The sequence below is a fragment of the Haliotis rufescens genome, unplaced genomic scaffold, assembly GCF_023055435.1.
Source record: "Haliotis rufescens isolate VD_foot unplaced genomic scaffold, xgHalRufe1.0.p SCAF_6, whole genome shotgun sequence".
Lineage (NCBI taxonomy): Eukaryota > Metazoa > Mollusca > Gastropoda > Lepetellida > Haliotidae > Haliotis > Haliotis rufescens.
In genome coordinates, this window is record NW_025964334.1 from 56,533,792 (window position 1) to 56,559,716 (window position 25,925).

General features: G+C 40.7%; 1 protein-coding gene across 13 annotated transcripts in view; it reads left to right on the top strand.

The window, feature by feature from the left end:
* Positions 1–19,716: 19,716 nt before the first annotated feature.
* Positions 19,717–25,925, top strand: part of LOC124146890 (SCO-spondin-like) — a 29,980-nt gene continuing 23,771 nt past the window's right edge. For all 13 annotated transcript variants that reach the window (XM_046517416.2, XM_046517417.2, XM_046517418.2 and 10 more), the window contains exons 1-6: positions 19,717–19,868; positions 23,046–23,144; positions 23,570–24,142; positions 24,326–24,586; positions 24,888–25,154; positions 25,535–25,741. In XM_046517416.2, the coding sequence (XP_046373372.2) occupies positions 23,063–23,144; positions 23,570–24,142; positions 24,326–24,586; positions 24,888–25,154; positions 25,535–25,741 (1,390 nt within the window). In that variant the 5' untranslated portion in view covers positions 19,717–19,868; positions 23,046–23,062. The remainder of the gene's footprint in view (positions 19,869–23,045; positions 23,145–23,569; positions 24,143–24,325; positions 24,587–24,887; positions 25,155–25,534; positions 25,742–25,925) is intronic.

The following is a 25,925-nucleotide window of genomic DNA, read 5'->3' on the forward strand; positions in this document are numbered from 1 at the left end:
GAACGCCGAACAAACAGACAAACAATACATTGTCCTTCGCTGTTTTTATGGGATAGGCCGGGTCTTTACGTTGGTCACGTGACAGGGAATTGTAAAGGTATTCATACTCGCATCCCCATCATAGAGCAGGAACAGAATGAACAAATATGAAGTGACTTATTCAAGAACGAATCATAACGATGGTATGGGAACACCCGAACTTGCCCTTCTCCAGGCCGGCACACGTCATGGGTGAGTTCCAACGTCACAATAGACGTTGGAATGCAATCATTCGACGTTCAGCAAGTACGTCTTAAGTGATTTGCAGTGCCAGCAGCTTGAATGAGCAAGCAGTCGTACGCTAACTTGCATTGTATCCTAGGTGAGGTGAGGTGAAATGGGGTTTAACGTCGCGTCCAAGATTATTGAACTTATATAGCGACGCGCATGCACGTGTGTGTGCTTGTGTGGCTGCTTGTACTAGTCCCGACTGATGCCGATTTATAGTGCTAGTACACCGAGATACCATGCCGCAGTTTAACGTGAATACCCCACTCAGACACATTATAATTACTCCGAGCCGACCAGTCCTTGTTTTAGCCCCTTAATGCCGAGCGCCAGACAGGTAACAACAAGTACCATCTTTTAACGTCTTTTGGTATGACGCGGTCGGGGATCGAATCCCGGACCTTCCGCCCTCCGGGCGGACGTTCTACCACTAGACCACGGAGGCGGTCTTGTATCCTAGCAAATAAAGTAGTAGCGAGTTCGAGATGCTATGGATGCTGAAGCCTATGGAAGAGCATGGCCTCCGTTTGGTCATCAGGTAAAGACGGCTATCAGAACGTAACTGGAGCTGAAAATGAATTTCAGTGCACATGTAGACTCCTCAGGGAGCTGGGAATGAATTTCAGGGCACATATATACTCCCCGGGGAGATAGAAATGAATTTCAGGGCACATATATACTCCCCAGGGAGCTGAGAATGAATTTCAGCGCAGATATATACTCCCCAGGGAGATGAGAATGAATTATTTTGTAACACGTGAGAGGATAGTCTGTCTTGACACACTTCTACGACTTCAGATCTGGAAATGGTCTTTTCTCCACAGTTTGGCGATATGATGAAACCAGGACGTGTTTGAAGCTTCACGTATACACCTGCTTAGGTTTATGCCAGTAGATGATCTTTGTTTTCGTTGGAAGTCTGTGAAAATAATATTTTCCCTGAAAGGTTTCGAACTATCCGAGATTATTCATCGAACATTGATGTATGCTTTTGATGTGTGCAAGTATTTTGATTAAGATGTAAGGCGTGAATGAGTCAACCTTCCCATGTCCAAAAAGGCTTCATAATCCTGTAAAATGTCTTGATTTTTTTTGGCTCTTTCGATAGTAATATAAAACGCACGGGTTATTTGCAAAATAGTGTTGACAGGTTTCTTTCTTAATTTTCCTCAATCTATGCACACAAACTTTATTTGCTTAACAATCCCTCTACGGGTAAAATGCAGACACTTGTCCCCGCTAAGCGTGACGGGTTTGACTTGTGCCTACTTATGTGTTTGAAGTAGTGTGTGCAAAGACGAATTCGTGTTTTAAAACTCCGGCATGTAAACATGGTTTCAATGTCTGGAGCTGAGAGAGAAGGGCTCGCTTTGCCCCTGGACTTCGTCAAATGTGCATTCACTTTCTTTAGTTCAGAACGCTGGTTGAGGATAGCACCAGGAAGCTACGCCGTCAATGGCGCTTCACAGCATGATTTCTAACAGAACGTTCAAGACATCCAGCGAACAATCATCGTTTATGTTAGACCTGTGTCACCAGATTATTATTTTAATTAAATCCGCCCAACACCTCCACAGAAATCGTCGGTCCTCAAGATAAAGTTGCTTGACAACGGTATACGGATCTATACCGAAACGTCCCCTGTACATAAACAAAGAAGTTGTTATCCATAAATTGTATCTACTTTGTCATCCGCCTAGTTCTGCATAATACCTATCAATATGATTCGGTCCTAACGATGCTACTCTACATTACATCCTGCTTGAGAACATACTGACGAGAGAATATACTCCAATAATTGTTTTGAAGATGGTTTTCTGGTTTCACGGAACTGTCGTATGTATTCAGACCTGCGTTGTAACTTTATATGTTGTTTACCAATAAATACCATTGCACTCAACGTTTGCTTAGGCTCATTTTGTGATCATATGAGTGAGTGAGTGAGTAGGTATGGTTTTACGCCGCAGCAATATCACGGCGGGGGACACCAGACATTGGCTTTACACAATGTACCCATGTCGGGAATCGAACCCATGACAAGCGAACACTTTAACCACTAGGCTACCCGACCGCCCTTTTGATCATATCAAAAATCATCCCGTACACAATGAGTTGGTAAACTCGAGAAGATGAAAGAACCGAAAAATGCTGTCATTGGCATGATGTGCACGAGGTGCATGAAAGCATGTGTTCGGTGTATCGTGACAGAATCAGTGCACATCACAGAGCACAACATTTGCTACTAATTAAGGATTGCAAGAATTGAATGCACTTACGTCCCGTCAACGTCAAAGACGTCGTTTGACGACCGACGAATTAGGCAGATGCATTGGTATGTTTGAAACTGGGTCTATTCAGCGTCACGTTGCAAACGTCTTTGGTGTAGAACCAAAGTGTGATCATCGGGGCATGGAATCGATATCAGACGTTTGTATAAGCTACCCAGAGACATGCATGTGGTCGACAACAAAGCGGAAAAAAACAGGTTTCTCCTGATTGCAGCAAGACTTCATCACTTTGTGACTGCCATGACACTCAGAAATGACCTGCAGAACGCAAGTCGCGTTAACGTTTACTCAGACAGTGCGTAATCGTTTCCGTGAGGCTGATCTCCGGTCACAGAGAGCATTGCATTAGCATCCCACTGACCAGAAATCACAGGCAGGCTCGTTTGGAATTGGCTGAAGATCACGTCATTTGGACAGACCTGCACTGTACTTTTCACTGTTGAATCGAGATACTGCCAAGCCCGAGTGTAGCGTTAACAAGAAAAGATTTCATGATTCCAACGTAGCCGGACATGATCCATGTGGAAGGGGCTCAAACATGATTCAGGCGGGGATCAGTAGAGCTTGAAGAACCGATCACCATGTCCTACAGCGGGCGCGAGGACAGGTGTGCGCTCCAGGGATGACATTCTGGATGTGTATGTTAAATCGTATGCTGGTGCACGCTGACTGGACGTCATCCTCATGGACGATAACGCACGACCTGATCATGCAAGGGTAGTTGATGCCTACATAGAGCAGGAGACCATTGTCCACATGGAGTGGCCTGCACCAGTCATCAACCCTGTCGAACACATGTAGAACGAGCTGCAGATAGCCCTCTCACGACGCCCTGTCCTTTCGGCAACTCTACAGGAACACGGCAATGCTCTTACTGAAGAGTGGAACAATCTTCCCCCGGCAACCATCGAGACACTAATTGGGAGCATGAGACAACGGTGCCAGGCTGTGATCGGATAACGCTGATAACGGACGCGCTACTTAGAGAGTTGTTTAATTTACAAATGCATTTGTTTTAGTTATTTTTTAAAAAATTTCAATTTTAGTCAGATGCTCTCAATTTGACATGTGATCTGACTGATAATTGGTCACATGTTTTTGTTGGCATTGTATGACACATGTCAACGGATGTTTGTTCATTGGATGTCCTCAGGCATGGTGTCTTAGCCTTTGTCAACAAATGCACACAATTTGACGTATTACCTTTTAAAGTGGTGATACTTCACAAACTTTGAGTAGTATATTTTAATGACGAGCATGGTGTTTGTAAACTTTTATTTGTGTGCAGACATTTTATAAGTGCATTCATTGTTATACATAAGATTAGGGTTCATATGTGTCTGGCTGTCTGTCTGTCTTTATTCAAAACCTCGCTCACTCTTTCACAGACGCACTCAAAGGATCGCTCATTAAGAGATCCACGAACTCGACCAATGTCCCACTCACTTATTCGCTGGTTGATTGTGTCTTACTCGGTGTTATGGGTCGTTGCTCGTGCTATCAACCACTGGACTTCCTTGATAGAGATGTAACAGCGCAATAAACCAACATTCACAATAACACCCACCCAAAGCACTCACTCACTCACCAAAGCACTCACTCTCCATGACCAAATCACACACCCACCACCCACCAACCAGCTAAACAATGCAATTGGTGTCATCCCACGACAGTGTCTGATCCAGCGCTTTTCTTCATGTATTTGCTGGTGTAGTAATGTTTGTGTTGTATTGGACTCGTCTCAGCTTCCACAGCGTGTTGTAGTCATGGAGACGGACTAAATTGTATTTACAGTGAGCCAAAATATAAGGTATTGTACGTCTATCGGCATTTACCGTAGGCCTTCCGAACTGAATACACATAAACTGACAAACAAAAGAAACTTAACCATAGGTTTAAATCACTCTGGTTTAAAAACCATAAAAGACAGATGCATGAAGTAATTTGTATTGATAACATCAAAATCTCAACGAAATCAACATTGTAAATGACAGGCATACAGCCTCCGATATTGGCATGACAGTTGCCCGAATTGAGGTGGGGTAGCAAAGACAAGCGTTCAAAGGGCAAAGGGCACACACATCTAGAGACCCGTAAAGATCCGGGGTAGAATAGGTCTTCAGCAACCGTAAAAGGCGACTATGCTTGTCGTAAGAGGCGACTAACGGGATCGGGTGGTCAGGTAGAAAATCGAATCTGGACCAGGCAATCCAGTGATTAATATCATGAGCATCGATCCACGCAATTGGGATACGATGGCATGCATAAATCAAGTCAGCGAGCCTGACCACCCGATCCCGTTAGTCGCCTCTTACGACATGCATGTCTTGTGCACAGAACGCGTCTCATGGCGTAATCTATACGTACCGCTGAAATAGATAATAGGACTTCAGGTGTATTCGGAAAACCTAATGACCTGGTATCATTAGATAAGAATATACACTGTGCTGTCTGGTATGTTTACAGGCCGTCGTCGCAAGGCAGTACTGCTGTGAGGTGTTAGGTGTGAGGTGTGAGGTGTGATGTGTGATGTGTTAGGTGTGAGGTGTTAGGTGTGAGGTGTGAGGTGTTAGGTGTTAGGTGTGAGGTGTTAGGTGTTAGGTGTGAGGTGTTAGGTGTTAGGTGTGAGGTGTTAGGTGTTAGGTGTGAGGTGTTAGGTGTGAGGTGTGAGGTGTTAGGTGTTAGGTGTGAGGTGTTAGGTGTTAGGTGTGAGGTGTTAGGTGTGAGGTGTGAGGTGTGAGGTGTGATGTGTGAGGTGTGAGGTGTGAGGTGTGAGGTGTTAGGTGTTAGGTGTGAGGTGTTAGGTGTTAGGTGTGAGGTGTTAGGTGTTAGGTGTGAGGTGTTAGGTGTGGCGTATGAGGTGTTAGGTGTGAGGTGTTAGGTGTTAGGTGTTAGGTGTTAGGTGTGAGGTGTTAGGTGTTAGGTATGAGGTGTTAGGTGTGAGGTGTTAGATGTGAGGCGTGAGGTGTGAGGTGTGAGGTGTTAGGTGTGAGGTGTGAGGTGTGAGGTGTTAGGTGTTAGGTGTGAGGTGTGAGGTGTGAGGTGTTAGGTGTGAGGTGTGAGGTGTTAGGTGTGAGGTGTTAGGTATGAGGTGTTAGGTGTGAGGTGTGAGGTGTGAGGTGTGAGGTGTTAGGTGTGAGGTTTGAGGTGTGAGGTGTGAGGTGTTAGGTGTTAGGTGTTAGGTGTTAGGTGTGAGGTGTTAGCTGTGGCGTGTGAGGTGTTAGGTGTGAGGTGTTAGCTGTGGCGTGTGAGGTGTTAGGTGTGAGGTGTTAGCTGTGGCGTGTTAGGTGTTAGGTGTGAGGTGTTAAGTGTTAAGTGTTAGGTGTTAGGTGTGAGGTGTGAGGTGTTAGGTGTGAGGTGTTAGGTGTTAGGTGTTAGGTGTTAAGTGTGAGGTGTGAGGTGTTAGATGTGAGGTGTTAGGTGTTAGGTGTGAGGTGTTAGGTGTTAGGTGTTAGGTGTTAGGTGTGAGGTGTGAGGTGTAAGGTGTGAGGTTTGAGGTGTGAGGTGTTAGGTGTTAGGTATGAGGTGTTAGATGTGAGGTGTTAGGTGTGAGGTGTGAGGTGTGAGGTGTTAGGTGTGAGGTGTGAGGTGTGAGGTGTTAGGTGTGAGGTGTGAGGTGTGAGGTGTGAGGTGTGAGGTTTGAGGTGTGAGGTGTTAGGTATGAGGTGTTAGGTATGAGGTGTTAGATGTGAGGTGTTAGGTGTGAGGTGTGAGGTGATAGGTGTGAGGTGTGAGGTGTGAGGTGTGAGGTGTGAGGTGTGAGGTTTGAGGTGTGAGGTGTTAGGTATGAGGTGTTAGGTATGAGGTGTTAGATGTGAGGTGTTAGGTGTGAGGTGTGAGGTGATAGGTGTGAGGTGTGAGGTGTGAGGTTTGAGGTGTGAGGTGTTAGGTGTTAGGTATGAGGTGTTAGGTGTTAGGTGTGAGGTGTTAGGTGTGAGGTGTGAGGTGTTAGGTGTGAGGTGTTAGGTATGAGGTGTTAGGTGTTAGGTGTGAGGTGTTAGGTGTGAGGTGTGAGGTGTGAGGTGTTAGGTGTGAGGTGTGAGGTGTGAGGTGTTAGGTGTGAGGTGTGAGGTGTGACGTGTGACGTGTGAGGTGTGACGTGTGACGTGTGACGTGTGAGGTGTTAGGTGTGAGGTGTGAGGTGTTAGGTGTGAGGTGTGAGGTGTGAGGTGTGAGGTGTTAGGTGTCCAGATTAGATAGTGTTCAGCTACAGCTGCAAAACCAGATATATGTTTTCTATTTATAACTATGAGCCTGAATTCATTTAAGAAAAACTCCTTGTAACAACGTTATTTTGTGGCTTGCAATTTCTATTGTTTGTCAAATTTCTGAATTATAAAGAAATGATTTATTGTGATGTAATGAAGGACACTTCCCTCTCAAAAATAACGACGTCAAATATATGACGTCATCAAGTTGCGACCGCCTATTCGAATCTCCAGAAATGACGTCACGATAGAAGAATGTATATCTTGAAATATAAGATGGCTACACGATAAATCGCAAAGAACAATGAAGAACAAAGCGTGTCATGTCTAGAGATTTGAACATGCGCTCGCAACTTGATGACTTTGTAAATAGGACGACGTTATTTTTGAGAGAGAAGTGTCTATTGAGTTGATTCCAAAAGATGTAGCTAGGCAACACAGATAAAGCCAGTTGCCGAACGAACGCACCTAAAAGTCGGAGACATATGACAATCGGTATTGGGAGAAAAGGTGCAGATAATCGACGCGAAAATTGTGAGAATTCCAAACTTAACCCCCCTGTACATAAAATGTACTTGTCCGACATTGTCGAGGGCGGTTTGTATTCAGGGAGTCATCATTATTTACATACGGGTTAATGTTTTTAAAGCTTGTACAATTTATAGACATCCTTAAAAGGCTGTACCAAATGTTGATATCTCATATAAGAACGAAACAACACGTGGTCGTTGTTGATCGTATAATAAAACACTGCAGGGAGAATAAACCACTCAGTGTTTTATCGTACGATAAACAACTCCAACTTGTCGTTTATTTCTTAAATAAACCACGCTTCGTTCTTAATTGTACTTTGAGATTTATCGGGTAGCTATCTTATATCAGCTAATAGTGAGTGAGTGAGTATGGTTTTACGCCTCTCTTTGCAGTGTTCCAGCAATATTACAGCGGGGGACACCAGAAATGATCTTCACTCATTGTACCCATGTCTGGAATCGAACCCCGGTCTTCGGTGTGCCGAGCGAACGCTTTAACCACTAGGCTACCCGCCCGCCCAACTGAGTGAATGGTTTGGGTTTAACGTCGCTTTGAACAGTCTTTTCTGTTATACCACGATGTTGCAAGAAACATAATCAGGGCGAAACGGGATTCGAACACACAACCACAGGTATATTGCTCAGCTAATAGAAGCAACAAGGGAGTCGAGTAGACTGTTGTGCTGTTATCCTGACAACAGCATATCCTGTTTTCCTGACAACAGCATAAAGTATATGTTAAACCTATTGTATACCAGTGCCTGTCAGAAACTAATCATGCATAATGATAATAGGAATAACTTGTTATAATTGTTCCATAATCCTGCCCAGTGAAAACACCAGCTGCCTGCCTACAACTTGCATATTCGCCTGATTAGAGGGCGGTGTCTTTCAGAAACTATATGAAGCTATTATCCACATGGTTGGATTCTGAAAGTTGTAAGCTGCTACGTAATAATATATATTGCCGTTGCATAACTATTTGTATGTTTGTGACGTGTGTTATAACATCGTTTTTGTGCTGAACGCGAATGTGATGAACTGTATGGAGAAACGGGTGGACATGGTCAAATTGAGCGGAGATGCTTATATACTCACGCGAATACCATGCATGTGGTTCCTATATGAGAAATTACTCACATTCAAGAGATTCAACACTTTACTGCTAGTTTTATCATTAAGTGGTACACATTGGAAACATCTCTTCTTAACGTACATATTTCTCCATATGTTCCTATATGAGCAATTACTCATATTCAAGAGATTCAACACTTTACTGCTAGTTTTATCATTAAGTGGTACACATTGGAAACATCTCTTCTTAACGTTCATATTTCTCCATATGTTCCTATATGAGCAATTACTCATATTCAAGAGATTCAACACTTTACTGCTAGTTTTATCATTAAGTGGTACACATTGGAAACATCTCTTCTTAACGTTCATATTTATCCATATGTTCCTATATGAGCAATTACTCATATTCAAGAGATTCAACACTTTACTGCTAGTTTTATCATTAAGTGGTACACATTGGAAACATCTTTTCTTAACGTACATTTTTCTCCATATGTTCCTATATGAGAAATTACTCTTATTCAAGAGATTCAACACTTTACTGCTAGTTTTATCATTAAGTGGTACACATTGGAAACATCTCTTCTTAACGTACATATTTCTCCATATGTTCCTATATGAGCAATTACTCATATTCAAGAGATTCAACACTTTACTGCTAGTTTTATCATTAAGTGGTACACATTGGAAACATCTCTTCTTAACGTTCATATTTCTCCATATGTTCCTATATGAGCAATTACTAATATTCAAGAGATTCAACACTTTACTGCTAGTTTTATCATTAAGTGGTACACATTGGAAACATCTTTTCTTAACGTACATTTTTCTCCATATGTTCCTATATGAGAAATTACTCTTATTCAAGAGATTCAACACTTTACTGCTAGTTTTATCATTAAGTGGTACACATTGGAAACATCTCTTCTTAACGTACATACTTCTCTATATGTTCCTATGGTTCGGGTTTAATTTGACGGCGAGTATTACATATTCGGAATCGAACAATGGACTCCAATGATTATTCAAAGGGGTTTTATTGCTTTTATTCTTAAAGTGTCGTGATTTCTTTGTTTTTTGTTCAACGCTTCACTCAGCACTATTCCACATATATGGTCAGGCTGTGTAAATCGAGTTTGGACCAGACAATCCAGAGATTAACATGATGAACATCGATCTGCGAGACTGGGATACAGTACAATGCATTGTTATGATGGAGGCTGGGAGGGACAATGATGCACGTGTCCCTCATGGGCCAGGAGTTACACCATATTGATAAACGTGCATGACCTGCGTTACTATAGTTGCGCCAAATGCATCCATAATCACAAGAAATCTCTACTAATTACGATTCCGACTATATCGTAGCCATGCGTTTATGAAGCACTATTAAATAGTGATGATAACAGGCGTTCGCGAGAGAATCCAGCCCCACCGGTGGCACCGTCACAAACACATGCAAAGGCAAGAAAACTGTTCAATTGAAAAAACGGAAACATATAGTACAAGTCAAACCAAGGCATTGCCTCAGACATAATTTTGGTCAAAATAATGTGCGGAGCAGCGTTAAACCCAACGCAGTCTATAAGATCCTGACATACAGGCGTGTATGGGAAACGTACAGTATCTATTTTCGGAGGATGACGGTTACCACTATCATCTACTTGTATATCAAATGATACAGTTAACACATTCCACCAACCCACGTAGTTCACTTCTCCATGAAAGTAAATCCCCGTTTTCTGTGGTAGTTTCATGTTTAAGTCTTTTTCATCCGCACTGATAGAAATAGTTTGTAAAGTTTAACACAAAACCTACCACCATGAATTAACACAAAAACATAGCACTATGAATTAACACAAAAACATAGCACTTTGAATTAACACAAAAACATAGCACTTTGAATTAACACAAAAACATAGCACTTTGAATTAACACAAAAACATAGCACCATGAATTAACACAAAAACATAGCACCATGAATTAACACAAAAACATAGCACCATGAATTAACACAAAAACATAGCACTTTGAATAAACACAAAAACATAGCACCATGAATTCACACAAAAATATACCAACATGAATTAACACAAAAACATACAACCATGAATTAACACAAAAACAAAGCACCATGAATTAACACAAAAACATAGCACCATGAATTAACACCAAAAAAACATAGCACTATGAATTAACACAAAAAACATAGCACTATGAATTAACACAAAAAATATAGCACCATGAATTAACACAAAAACATAGCACCATGAATTAACACAAAAACATAGCACCATGAATTTACACAAAAACATAGCACCATGAATTAACACAAAAACATAGCACCATGAATTAACACAAATACATACCACCATGAATTAACACAAAAACATACCACCATGAATTAACACAAAACATACAACCATGAATTAACTCAAAAACAAACCAACAAGAATTAACATGATTCACAACCACCAAATGGATCTGGATAACTGAACTCTGAAACGAAAAACAATTAACTACCTCATTCAAGCTCTGTCGCTTCAGTTTGATTGCAAATTAAAGCTGTAACATGCTTTTCCGATATTCGTCTCGTCTCAATCTGGTCGGTCAGTTCAACCAGCCCTGGAGGTAAGGTGAAATGGGGTTTAATGTCGCGTCCAAGATTCTTTCACTTATATAGCGACGTGCATGCACGTGTACGTGTGTGTGTGTGGCTGCTTGTATTAGTCCGGACTGATGCCGATTTATAGTGCTAGCACACTGAGATACCATGCCGCAGTTTAACATGAATACCCCACTCAGACACAGTATACTGACTCCGAGCCGACCAGTCCTTGTTTTAGCCCCTTAATGCCGAGCGCCAGAAAGGTAACAACAAGTACCATCTTTTAACGTCTTTTGGTATGACGCGGCTGGGGATCGAACCCCGGGCCTTCTGCTCTCCGGGCGGACACTCTACCACTAGACCACGGAGGCGGTCCCAACCAGCACTGGAAGGACTCCATATGTAATCGCTACTCTTGCCCTTGGCTCTCACATCACACAACACGATGTGCCATGACACAGGTGTAAATGCTGAAAGTGCTTCAACTGTATTTTATGCTGAATATAAAACATTGTTTTTAATGTGAAGTTTACACGATACACATTTATAGAAAACAGCAAGCGGCTGGTCACGTGACCGCGAAACATGTTTAAACTTCTTCTTAGAGATACTATTTTTTCGTCGATCTAGCTGGTTTCGGTATGGTTGTGAGTGTAAGGTGAGGTGAAATTGGGTTAAACGTCGCGTCCAAGATTATTGCACTTACATAGCGACGTGCATGCACGTGTATGTGTGTGTGTGGCTGCTTGTACTAGTCCGGACTGATGCCGATTTATAGTGCTAGCTCACTGAGATACCATGCCGCAGTTTAACATGAATACCCCACTCAGACACAGTATACTGACTCCGAGCCGACCAGTCCTTGTTTTAGCCCCTTAATGCCGAGCGCCAGACAGGGTAACAACAAGTACAATCTTTTAACGTCTTTTTGTATGACGCGGCCCGGGATCGAACCCTGGACCTTCCGCTCTCCGGGCGGACGCTCTACCACAAGACCACGGAGGCGGTCGTTGTGAGTGTAAACATGAAGTCACACGTACCAAATTAATTACTGTACATCCTTGGGGGTATTGTGATAACTCAAACTCCGATGTTCATACGATTTGGTCCCTACTCTGTGAAGAGGGTTCCTACTCCAATGAAGTCATACAGATTGACTGATACCTAAAAATACAAAAGAACTGTGCTCTAAACCAGGCTTACATCAAGGCCCAAGAATACCATGATTGTAGTAACATTGCGCAACACGTCCTGACACGAGTATTGCCCAAGGTATTACGTAGGTTCCGGGAAAGATCGAGTAGGACCGAGTGGCCCTTCATGTGTGTAATTAAGCGCACTATTATTCTCACAATCTAGATGTAGCATGAACAATTATATAAACTTAGGACTAGGATGAATGTTTGGTCAAAACTTTTTGTGACAAAATATGAATATACTGTTCTGCAAAACTAATCGCATACAAAGAACGGCATTTACATGTAAGCCGAAAGATCCAGTAGCTTTATGATATCAGTGGACTGTAGGGGTTTATCAAACTAACCATACCCACCGAGAAGTACATGCAACATCGTTGAGACTACGTGAATAAAAGCGACAAAACACTTTCCATATCATAAGAGGTTATGTGAATAAAAGCAACAAAACCCTTACCATATCATAAGACGAAACGTGAATAATAGCGACTAAACCCTTTCCATATCATAAGTGGTTATGTGAATAATAGCGACTAAACCCTTTCCATATTATAAGAGGTTACATGAATAATAACGACTAAACCCTTACCATATCATACGAGTTTACGTAAATAATAGCGACTAAACCCTTACCATATCATAGGAGGTTATGTGAATAATAGCGACTAAACCCTTTCCATATTATAAGAGTTTACGTAAATAATAGCGACTAAACCCTTACCATATTATAAGAGGTTACATGAATAATAACGACTAAACCCTTACCATATCATAAGACGAAACGTGAATAATAGCGACTAAACCCTTTCCATATCATAAGTGGTTATGTGAATAATAGCGACTAAACCCTTTCCATATTATTAGAGGTTACATGAATAATAACGACTAAACCCTTACCATATCATAAGACGAAACGTGAATAATAGCGACTAAACCCTTACCATATCATACGAGTTTACGTAATAATAGCGACTATACCCTTACCATATCATAAGAGGTTATGTGAATAATAGCGACTAAACCCTTTCCATATTATAAGAGGTTACATGAATAATAACGACTAAACCCTTACCATATCATAAGAGGTTACGTAAATAATAGCGACTAAACCGTTACCATATCATAAGACGTTACGTGAATAATAACGACTAAACCCTTACCATATCATAAGACGTTACGTAAATAATAGCGACTAAAACCTTACCATATCACAAGACGTTACTTGAATAATAGCGACTAAACCCTTTCCATATCATAAGAGATTACGTAAATAATGGCGACTAAGCCCTTACCATATCATAAGAGATTATGTGAATAAAAGCAATAAAACCCTTACCATTATATCATAAGACGTTACGTGAATAATAGCGACTAAACCCTTACCATATCATAAGAGGTTACGTGAATAATAGCGACTAAACCCTTACCATATCATAAGACGTTACGTGAATAATAGCGACTAAACCCTTACCAAATCATAAGACGTTACGTGAATAATAGTGACTAAGCCCTTACCATATCATAAGAGGTTATGTGAATAAAAGCGACAAAACCCTTACCATTATATCATAAGACGAAACGTGAATAATAGCGACTAAACTCTTTCCATATCATAAGAGATTACGTAAATAATGCAACTAAGCCCTTACCATATCATAAGAGATTATGTAAATAAAAGCAACAAAACCCTTACCATATCATAAGACGTTACGTAAATAATAGCGACTAAACCCTTACCAAATCATAAGATGTTACGTGAATAATAGCGACTAAGCCCTTACCATATCATAAGAGGTTATGTGAATAAAAGCGACAAATCCCTTACCATATCATAAGAGGTTACGTGAATAATAGCGACTAAACCCTTTCCATTTTATAAGAGGTTACATGAATAATAACGACTAAACTCTTACCATATCATAAGAGGTTACGTAAATAAAAGCAACAAAACCCTTACCATTATATCATAAGACGTTACATGAATAATAGCGACTAAACCCTTACCATTTCATAAGAGGTTACGTGAGTTATAGCGACTAAACTCTTTCCATATCATAAGTGATTACGTAGTAATGGCGACTAAGCCCTTACCATATCATAAGACGTTACGTGAATAATAGCGACTAAACCCTTACCACATCATAAGAGATTACGTAAATAATGGCGACTAAGCCCTTACCATATCATAAGAGATTTTTTTTGGGGGGGGGAGACTAGAGGGGCAGGGTAACTCTTAAGGGAAGTGAAGGTTTTCTTGAGATGGCCAACTTGAGATGATCACTTTTCTAGAACACCTGGTGTCATCACTATTTGATAGTGATTCATAAACACCTGGTGTCATCACTATTTGATAGTGATTCATAAACACCTGGTGTCATCACTATTTGATAGTGATTCATAAACACCTGGTGTCATCACTATTTGATAGTGATTCATAAACACCTTGTGTCATCACTATTTGATAGTGATTCATAAACACCTTGTGTCATCACTATTTGATAGCGCTTCATAAACACCTGGTGTCATCACTATTTGATAGTGATTCATAAACACCTGGTGTCATCACTATTTAAGAGTGCTTCATAAACACCTGGCGTCATCACTATTTGATAGTGATTCATAAACACATGCTCACGATATAGTCGGAATCGCACAATCGACTCTGCTTGTGGCAGAGATTTCTTATGAATATGAAAACTTTTGTCGCTTTTACGAAACAACAAACAAAGTGTATCCCAATGGGTGAGAAAGAGTTCAATAGCCACACAACGATTCCACACAAGGGTATAATGTGCAAACCACATTCTTTGTGAAATATTTGCAGATGGGATTTTGAAATATCGAAGCAGTATTCTATATTGAAAGTGGGTGAGTAAGTGAGTTGGGTTTAACGCCGCTTTTAACAGTATTCCAGTTATATCACGGCGTGTCGGCTTAACGAGGGAGCAAAGCCCGAAGTGATGCAAATCTTAGACGTTTACCACTTCGGTGAAACCCACGAGCACGGGAATGGTGCTGACAGACCTAGAAACATAATCGGGGCGAACCGGGATTCGAACCCACAATCATAGGTTTCTGGCGTGCCCAAAGGACGCAACTCCGTTATTTAAAGTGAAATTCTATTACAATGTCTGTCCGGCAAGGTCACATGAGCATGCAAGATGGAGACGGTATATCTGTTTCATAAAGACATCATTATACAATAATGTGCACTGCTGTCAACACCCTAATTTACATCTGTGTATAGTATATATATACGTCTCTGAGAACATCTTTGATTTCAAATAAAATATATAAAACATCCGTACAAAAAGAGATGCTTTGCAGCGTCCAGCGAATGTACAAACAATTCCAAAACCTTATACAATGAGAGCTTATAGTGAACAGACAAGAGATGTACACACAAAGATGAACTTATCTCAATGTTCAAACTAGAAAGTTTTTCTTTGCACAAATCATATCACGCGAGTGATGCAGAGGTTTGGCACAGTTTTCCTGATCTTGTCAGCAGGAGGCTTCTATTATTTGAGAACGACAAATATGCATTCATATATTAAATAACCCGCCACCAGGTCATTACAAGCTGCGAGGGTGATATGATTAAAAGTACAAAACCCTTTCTATTTATTCAATAAGACATGCCTACTAGGCAGAGCCCGTTGTACAATTCCGACTATATCATGAGCATGTGTTTAGGTGAGTGAGTGAGTATGGTTTTACGCCGCTTTTAGCACTATTTCAGCAATATCACGGCGGGGGACACCAGAAATGGGCTTCACTCATTGTACCCAGCATGTGTTTAGGAATCACCAATAGTGTTGACACCTGGTGGTGATAGTGACGCTACCAGGTGTTCGTGCATAATTTCGTCTGTCGAACATACCCTGAAACAAATATATCCAATGAAGCCCATGCAAGTCTATGAAATTTGCGCAAGTCTAGAAGTCTGCAGTGCACGTGCATTTAAAAATGAAGTGAGTCTCTGGGGTCCTTTTGTCCTTTTTATAACTATAATTTAACATCTGATTTCCTCTGTAAATTATGTTCACCTCAGAGACTAGATGTTAGTCTATACATTGATGTACATGTATATTGTTTTTGACATGGTCCACACCAATATCACGACGTCTTAACATGTATCAGACATGAGTGACTGAGTATCGTTTTACGCCGCTTTTAGCAATATTCCATCAATATCACGGCGGGGACATCAGAAATGGGCTTCACACATTGTACGCATGACGGGATTCGAACCCGGGTATTCGGCGTGACAAGCGAACGCTTTAACCACAAGGCTACCCGACCGCCCCTTCAAACCTGAAATCGTAACATCGATACACAGGCGCATCAAAGTGAATCTTTCCCTTGCAATGGAATTATTCATCTCCATGTTATTATGCGTTTAAGTCAGGTTTACTGTGGCAGTTGCATGTTACGCGACGTTGGAATAATCTAGGAATATATTATTATCCCGTTCAATACTGCCTTCATTCGGAAATCGAAACAAAACATCCATCGTCACGCCGTAGACCCGGGTTCGAAGCCCCACGTGGGTACATTATGTGAGGCCCATTTCTGGTGTCCCCCGCCGTAACATTGCTGGAATATTGCTAAAAGCGTGGTGAAGCCATTTTCATTCATTCATATTATTGCATGTTCGCTAGGGTAGATGAGTTTGATTCCTCTGAAAACTCTTAACGTTTCTGGACTAATCACTGCTGGAACCTTAGAAACTTATAAATGCATACATATAAAGTTGGTTGGTTGGTTGGTTGGTTTGTTGTTTAACGCCGCACTCAGCAATATTCAGCTATATGACGGCGGTCTGTAAATAATCGAGTCTGGACCAGATCTAGACAATCCAGTGATTGATATCATGAGCATCGATCCACGCAATTGGGATCGATGACCGTGCATCAACCAAGTCAGCGAGCCTGACCACCCGATCCCGTTAGTCGCCTTTTACGACAAGCATAGTCGCCTTTTACGGCAAGCATGGGTTGCTGAAGACCTATTCTACCCCGGAATCTTTACGGATCCATACATGTACAAAACAAAACCCTTTCCATATCCACTAGAAATCTCGGCATAAAACTATTCCGACTATAGAATGAGCATGTGTTAATGAGTCAAATAGTAATGATACCAGGTATTCGCGAAAAGGTGAGCGTATCCTGCCCCACCGGTGGCACCCGTCACAAACACACGTAAAGGCAAGTCAATTGTTCACCTGAAGAAACATAGGAACATATGGTAAAAGTCAAAACAGGGAATTGCATCGGACATAATTTTTGTCACTGATGAGTCAAAGTTTGAAACACCAAAGGTTTCAGCTGCTGGAGTATTGCTCGACATGAAGGGGAAATTGACTTTTGGAAAGTTGAAGTCATCCCTCTTGTCATACAGCCTTGTGACGAGTGTTTTGTCACTCTGAATCGTTATGTATAGATCAAAGCACGGCCAAACATGTTACAGGTTGCATGTTTCCCGTTACTCACTAAAGGCAGAAGGCGAACACTATTCAACTAACTACATCTAACTTCTTTGAGTGGCATTTAGAAGTTGGAATGGTAACTAAGACAAAATTGTTATGGATGAGCAACTTCTTTATTACAATTGGGCGACGTTTCGGTGCTGATTCTAACACCGTTATCAAGCAAATGATAACGGTGTTAGAATCTGCACCGAAACGTCGCCCAATTGTAATAAATAAGGTTGCTCATCCATAACAATTTTGTCTTAGTAACTACATCTACGCAAATCCCGCAGTAGCCTGTGTATCCAACGTACAAATATATGTTTGTTAAACTCGTTCATTCCGTTGACACGTATGCTTTACCACTTCATATGTAATATATTTTGAGTCACAAGACAGACATATATCGATAAAAACAATTAATTAACATAAATATGTTTAAACAGCAACCTTATCTTTGTTGCTGGGGCACTAAACCATTAAATCTACAACCTAAAAGAGGATATCATATTGTACACAGTGCTAAAAAGAGGAATTTAGTTTTAAAAGAAAACTGGCGTCTAAAACATATATCTTACGGTAAACTCAACATTTTAATGCATTTGGGGTTGCTATCATTTAATATTTCAGCAAGTAAATCTCAAGTGGCTGTAACATCGATTCTTTATTAAATTACATCTGATTTCCTGATAAAAACTGGAATCTTAAAGAAAAATAATTTATGTCCCTCGCATTTGCACTTCAGTGACTGAAATGAATAGCTTCTATTCTCATTCATCTACCGGTCTAATCTATTTGAAAAATGTATTGTATTTCTGTAACAAAAGAGACGGATAGATTAGCGACAACCTTACGTCATGGCCTTTGGAAAGTTATGACTTCTAAACAGCTGATTACATTAACACCTTTTCTTTGAAAGGCTCTGTCGAACCGGTTCCCCGGGGGGCAGAGCCCGAGGGTAGGGTAAGAGGTGCCGGGGGTTGCTGATAATTATTGATTGTCTGCGGCTCAGTTGGTGCTACCATACATGTCTTTGTTTGTAAGCAGTGTAAAGTACATGTTCATGCCTAATGTTACTGTGTACTGAAGGGATCTTTGAAACCGGTTTTGGAGCTTAATCGGCATATTTACATTTCTCAATTAAGTTTATGTTGTCTATAATTCCACTAAAATTTAAACTTTAAACTTTAATGGAATGCCAAACAGTTCGATTGGTACAACTTTAAAAAATGCGTTATACTAGACAGTATATGCGAATTGACTTCATTATTACGTTCTATTTTTTTCATTCCGGCCATTTTCTGAATTTATGCTGTACATATGCTTTTAACAAAGTATCAAACTAAATTGATTGGTCCCTTTGAGTTCGTTATAACCGCAATGTACTGTATAACATAATATAGTTTGTTACGAGTCTTAAGAAGGCGATAAGGTAAACATGACTGGTTATATATATCACCATAATTGTTTTGGTACGTAATGGTATGTCCCCTTAGTATTTATTGCATGATCATATGACTTGTATACTGACCATAGTAAACAAAAACGCGCACACACGCACACTTTATATTCACAATATACATATATTTATTAGTATTATTTTTAATATCCATGAACTTTTATGAGTTAACAAAAATATATATGACCTACAATTTGTTTAAGCAAGAAGTTGAATAAAGTTCAAATGGTGGACAGATTGAGCGTGGACATTACAAATAAATATATTTATATCGAAAGGTAATTTACGGTTTAAACGATGTATAGTGATACTTTAGATCTTACACAATAACGTTCAAAGCAGCTCCCCTCATAAAACCTGTATTACGAGACACGTCATTCCAGCAAAAGTCAAAGAACACAAACGTGTAAACAATTTTCGGATAACGCCAATTAACAATTGATTTAATGAAAACAGAGACCTAATGTGGGTCGAAACTCCCACGGTAGAGCCCACGGGGTGTAGCCACCTCGCCCTGACCTATCAGAACACGAGGATGCAAGAATAAGCTATTCAGCTTTACTCGGGATGTTCCGGAAGGTTGAACTCATTGTTGTCAAAACTTGTTATACTTGTTTGCCAGCAAGTATAAGAGCGACCTGGGGTGTGCTGGGTTTGTGTGGTTCTTACAAGCCGGGTGCGCAAGGCTGAGGAGTACTTAGACACAGCAAGCATATCTAGGAGAAGGTTTCATTTCGGAGATAGCTGTCATTGAGGGTAAGTTTATCAACCCATATGCATTTGGAATATGTACAGGGCAACTATTTGATTCAACTGATGGTTACTATTACTTTCATACATTTCTTTAAAACGATTTCCTTTACTTATGTGAAATACCAAAGGAGTATGTTCCTGAAAGTACAACTTTATCATTAGTGTTTTTGTGAAAGAGGATTGTTCATATTTTCAAAAAATATTTACAACTCAATTCACGGTGCTTAGTATCATGCTCTACACAGCGGCAAATGTATCTCATTTTGAAGCATTTTTTTACATTGATTCGTAAGGAACATATTAAACAACATCGGCATTACAAACAACTAGATGTATTCTAGGACCTGATATATGGAAAACTCGTATTAAAATGTAAATATTATAGATCCTATTATGTTAGGCATTTGAAGAACATTATTACTCTCTGAATACACATTGCGAAAGTTTACTATGGTAAATGTTCAATGTATATGGCCTCTGTTTGACAAATACGTGGTTACAGGATTATAAAGAGTTAATATCACTACAGTTATTAGGCGATCATTACCCATCATTACTGCCGACAAAGACTGTATTCTGGAGCATGGTATCTAATATTTAATAATCATCTATTTGATTCTTAATCGAATCTTATACCAGCAAGTCGTGTTCTACAGAACGCTAAGACATAAGCCCACCTAATAACTGCATGGCAGTCAGATAAGCTATACCATTTATACCAGGCCACTCAAGAGAGCGCTCACAGGCGCGGCCAGGATATAAATATCTGCTTCTGAACATAGTCTTTTAAAACATACATGTGTTTTACAAATATCGTATACACCACCAAATTCAATGTTACACAACGGACGTAAACTGCTTCCAAATTATAGAAACGTCGGATCGAAAGCGTAATCGATATTAACAGTAATGTGTGTAGAGTGCTCATTTGGAAATGTCCTACGTGGTTGTTCCACGTAAACCATGAAACAAACTACATTTTTCTTTGCATTTATGACGCCGTAATATAACTGGAATAATGTTAAAACCGGCGTTAAACCCAACTGACACATTCTTTGCATTTATTAAGTAAATCAAGTGTGCATATGCGTAGTGTTTAATATTTTGTCTGTGTGGCGTCGCCATTGAGACAACGCCCTAGGGTGACGTCACGCTTCGGGTACTGCAATCAGGTCACATGATACCTATCGTATCAACCGGTGATATCAATCATGCGCCAGTGCCTTTGTAGTTACGGGTGTGACTTCATTTTAAGTTCAAACATCCATAGCAAATGTAAGGTATTCATGAACGCGAAATATGAGTAGCAAACTGACTGTGTTGTGTGTGGTGGAGTGTTTACACGCATTCATGACATATTTATGACTGCATGTATTTGAATCTTCCGTCACTGTTGTGATTGTTTTGTATGGTGCATGACATATATATCAGTGAAGATGCAGAAATATGCATTTATGAATAATGTTTGAATTTTGATCACGTACTCATATGTCAAGAAATTAAGGTTTTTCCGTATCTGTTTATCTGACGTATCAATTCCCCGTATCGAGATCAGATGCAGGTAGTTATTGATTAAAACACACGATATTTTATCGTTTTAGGTACGCAACGCTAATATCTTGCATGTAACGTTATATAAAATATATCACAAACCGACATGAAATATCATAGTTGTATTATTTACGTTAAATGAAGCTTGAAACATTTGTTTCTTATTGTTTAACGCCGCAGTGACATTCCAGCCATATGTCGACAGCCCGTACATAATAGAGTCTGGACCAGACAATCCAGTGATCGATTATGCGAGCAACGATCTATTCTCTTCACAGAAGTTCACTTTAATAAATGTCGAATACGAATGTCCAGTTATAATAATAACACAGATAAAAAAGCCGAAATAAAAATGGAACCGGGAACGTTTCATATGTGAAATAGTGTAAACAGCGATTTTCAAATGAAGGCCTGCTGGATAAGAACTAATAATAAACGTCTTATATTTTGGGGTCGATTTCTTTCCACGACGGAAAACTTGTCAAACCACTTTAGCGAATTCCACCGTAGGTATAGATTGTACTAGAGGCGTGCAATTTAAGCACTTAATGACCCATGGTATCTCTGCATTGTGCACACTCTACACGGGGCGGATCTGTCTCCTACTGAAGTCGCACTACCACGCCACGCAGGTGCGTCATTCTCAACAGCTCCCCACACCCGTCCGTGTCATTGAGAGACGAGTTACCCCTGCCCTTTCGTCCCTGGTTGAGAGCTATAGCCTTTCAGGTAGACGTCTAACTCAACCCCACAGATTCTCACATTCACATAACTTCTGATGGAAAGGAGGAAGGGTCCACCCACCCCACCCAGACAGAAATAAAACTGTCTATGTACATAGTTGGTGACTCGTAAACACATTCTTAAGATCGGATTCGTACACGGTACTCATCTCCGAGATCTGTTATGATATTGAAATGTGTTTTGTTGCTTCTATTTACGTGTGGCCTTGGCAATCGTTTTCTGTATTACAGTCATGGTGCTTTTTACTATTCCCTCTACAGGCGTACGTACAGACAACAGATTCACCTGGACAGTTCTCATTACTCTTAATCAGTGACAATGACACAATTAGGCAGTCTTGATTGACGACCATATTGCCGATAATAGGACAACATATAGACTTAAAGAATCAACCCAACCTAACCCACCTGTTCGCGTTGACGTCAATACCCCGCCCCCCCCCCCCCCCTCATAAAAAATGCATATACATATTAATACATGAATGGAAATAATATGTCACTGTTTCTAAGATTCACGTGTGCACATCGGAACACGATTTTCTCCGTCTCAATGTATTCTTCAGACAGAATGTAAATGTATATGTTTATATTTCAGCTTCTCGGTGTACTATTGTACCAAAGATAAACTTAAACATTCCAAGTTTACAAAATTCATATTTCCATCAAACGAAGGATGTTTTATTTGTGTGATAAAAGTTCTTATGGAACAACATTAGCAACGTTAACATATTCGCATAGCGTCTTAGGACTTCTTATAAGTGCATTATGTTATGAATGTTTACTGTGTCGTGGGTTCCAACAATGTCACTGAAAGTAGTCTTACGTGACATTTAAACTTCACATTCTGAAGAACTGGTATGTTTTCATACGAAACTCCTTCTTTCAGGTTTCGATTAACTAGAGATGATGATGGGCCACGCCACGCTGTGGGCAGTGGTGCTTGCTACCACGTGTCTCATAACTGCCACAGACAGCCAGCTGACAGGTTCGTAGACTTTGTTTGTTTGTTTGTTGTTTAACGCCGCACTCAGCACTATTCCAGCTATACGACGGCGGGCTGTAAATAAATGAGTCTGGACCAGGTAATCCTGTGATTGATATCATGAGCATCGTTCCGCAATTGGGATACGATGACATGCATCTACCAAGTCAGCGAGCCTGACCACGAGATCCCGTAAGTTGCCTCTTACGTCCAGCATGGGTTTTTGCTGAAGACAAAATCCGTAAACGTATATAGCTTACTCTAGGTTTGCAACCACATTAAGCCGACGCCCAATGATATTACATCATTATAATCTTTTCCAAAATATTGTCCATCTTGACCATGTGTAAGAATCAATTCCCAGTCCTGTTTATTGAAATAAATGTAATGGCAAACGTAACTTAATATAGCCCTTGTTTCTTTTCCAGGATGTGTGGGTGATGTCGTTTTAGTTGTGGACACGTCAGCAAGTGTTGGCGCCCAAAACTTCAACAACATGAAGAACGGCATTGAACTTTTCATCAACGACAGCTTCACAAACTATCCAAATGTTCGAGTTGGCTACGTCATGTATGGCACATCGGTAACACAGTCAGTAGGTCTCAATGGTCAAGCTAACCAGGCGAGTTTACTCAACCAACTACGCAGCGCCACATACCCTGTAAATGCTCAGGAGAACACACACCTTGGCATCAACCAGGCCGCAAGCATCCTGAACACCCAAGCTCGAAGTGGGTCACCAAAGATCATGATTGTCATAACAGACAGTCTCTCTGACAATCAGGCAGCCACCATCACTGCTGCCAACAATGCAAGGGCCGCAGGCATCACTATATATGTTATTGGAATAGAAGCCTCTGTGACCGGCAGTGCCAGTTTGCTTGATAATTTCCGCCAGGAGCTCCAACAGATTGCCTCAGCTCCAAGCATTGTAACCCGGATTTCTGACTACAGTCTTCTTACAAATTCGCTGGGAAACTTGCCAAACGCCATATGCGCAGGTGAATATTTTTACTTACGAAAGGGCATGATAGTATTGTGATATACTAATGAGGGTAAATTATTGTTTAGCTTATTTCACTGTCAAAAGAGTTGGACCTGAACACTTTAACAATCTCGAATGTTCTAATCTGAAAAAAACATTCAATCGAGCAAACACTATACACATGTTACTTTTGTTTCAGTTCAAATCATCAGCAACATGGTAAGCCAGACAGTGTTCACAAGTCAAACCATCATCCTCTCAGTGTCCTTGAATCAGAACGGCATCACCGGTGGAGTCTGGGCGAAAAATGGAGGGGCTCTCCCCAATGACGGCCGCATTTCTGTTTCCGTGGATAACCAGTTTCAGCGTCTAACAATTGTCAATGCCCAACAGAGCGACGCAGCAACATACTCTTTCGCCATTGCTGGACAGTCGAGGTCTGCAACTGTCAGTGTTACAGGTGAGACCCCACGCATGTGGGTGGAATCCTATCACACCGCCCAATTCATGACCATGGACATATCCTTTAAACAGTAAATTATTTACCCTAAGGAATGGCATAACTGTAGCTGTTCGATGAAACTCTTTACCAATCAAATCAAACATTCTGATAATGACTTTGGTTCTTTGGTTTTCTCAACTTCTTTCATACTGTTTCACTTTACAAACGAAGATGTTTCGTTTTGACTTCATTTAAGCCGTTATGTTTTCCCATTACATCTAGACGGTTCAGACGAGTCAATTGTGATTTGCTGTTTTAGCTGGAATCATCCAATGGACCGTACGTCAGACCAGGACTATTGGTAGTACTGTAACCCTTACGGTGAATTTATTAAACGGCAATTGTAACCAAGGAACATGGACACAGAATTTCGTTACATTTGCCCTCGGAGGAAGGAGAAGCTACAGCACAAGCAATAACTGCCGTACACACACCCTGACTATCACCAACGTCCAACTATCTGACCAGGGAACATACCGATTCACCTATAATACACAACAGGTTTCGTCTGAGCTCACTGTTTCAAGTAAGTGGTAACGGTTATTTAACATGATTTGATTAACTATGAACATCGACACGGTATTGGTATACATATTTACAGGGAAAGGAATGAGTAGAAAATATATGGAAGCGACACGTGCATATTGATGCTATCACAAGGCATGAACGTAATTATTCTGTCTGACTTTCATCAAAGTATCCAAGCAGCGAGTGTTTTTATTTTACGCCGCTTGTAGCAATATCACAGCCCAAAGCACGGCGAGGTGATCAAGGAAGAACTGCACACATCTTACCCTTAAAAGGAATCCAGCCAGGTTCCCAAGGATAACAAAAGCCGTGTCTTTCATTTCTTAGCTAAACCCCAAGCCCTCATGTTTTTTCTAAGACGATTACATGTCCTTACAGCGAGTTCTGCACCGGTCAATGGTGGATTCAACGAGTGGACAGCATGGAGCCAGCCCCAATGCAGTGTAACATGCGGCACTGGAGCTACAAAAACTGTCTTCAGATCTAGGACATGTGACAACCCTGAACCACTGAATGGTGGAGCTAACTGCACTGGTCAGTTCACAGAGTCAGCGCTGACCAACTGTGGCTTGGTTGGATGTCCAGGTAGGTCCACTGACATAATGTCAGCAAACCGAAGTGCAAGAAAACACTCTATACTCCAATAATAATAATAATAATCCACTTACATGGCGCTGCTCAAAACGCTTAGACATTATTACCCCGGTCAGTATATCAGTGTGCACTCAACAATTATTCTCAACTCGATGGGGAGTATACAACCCAAGCT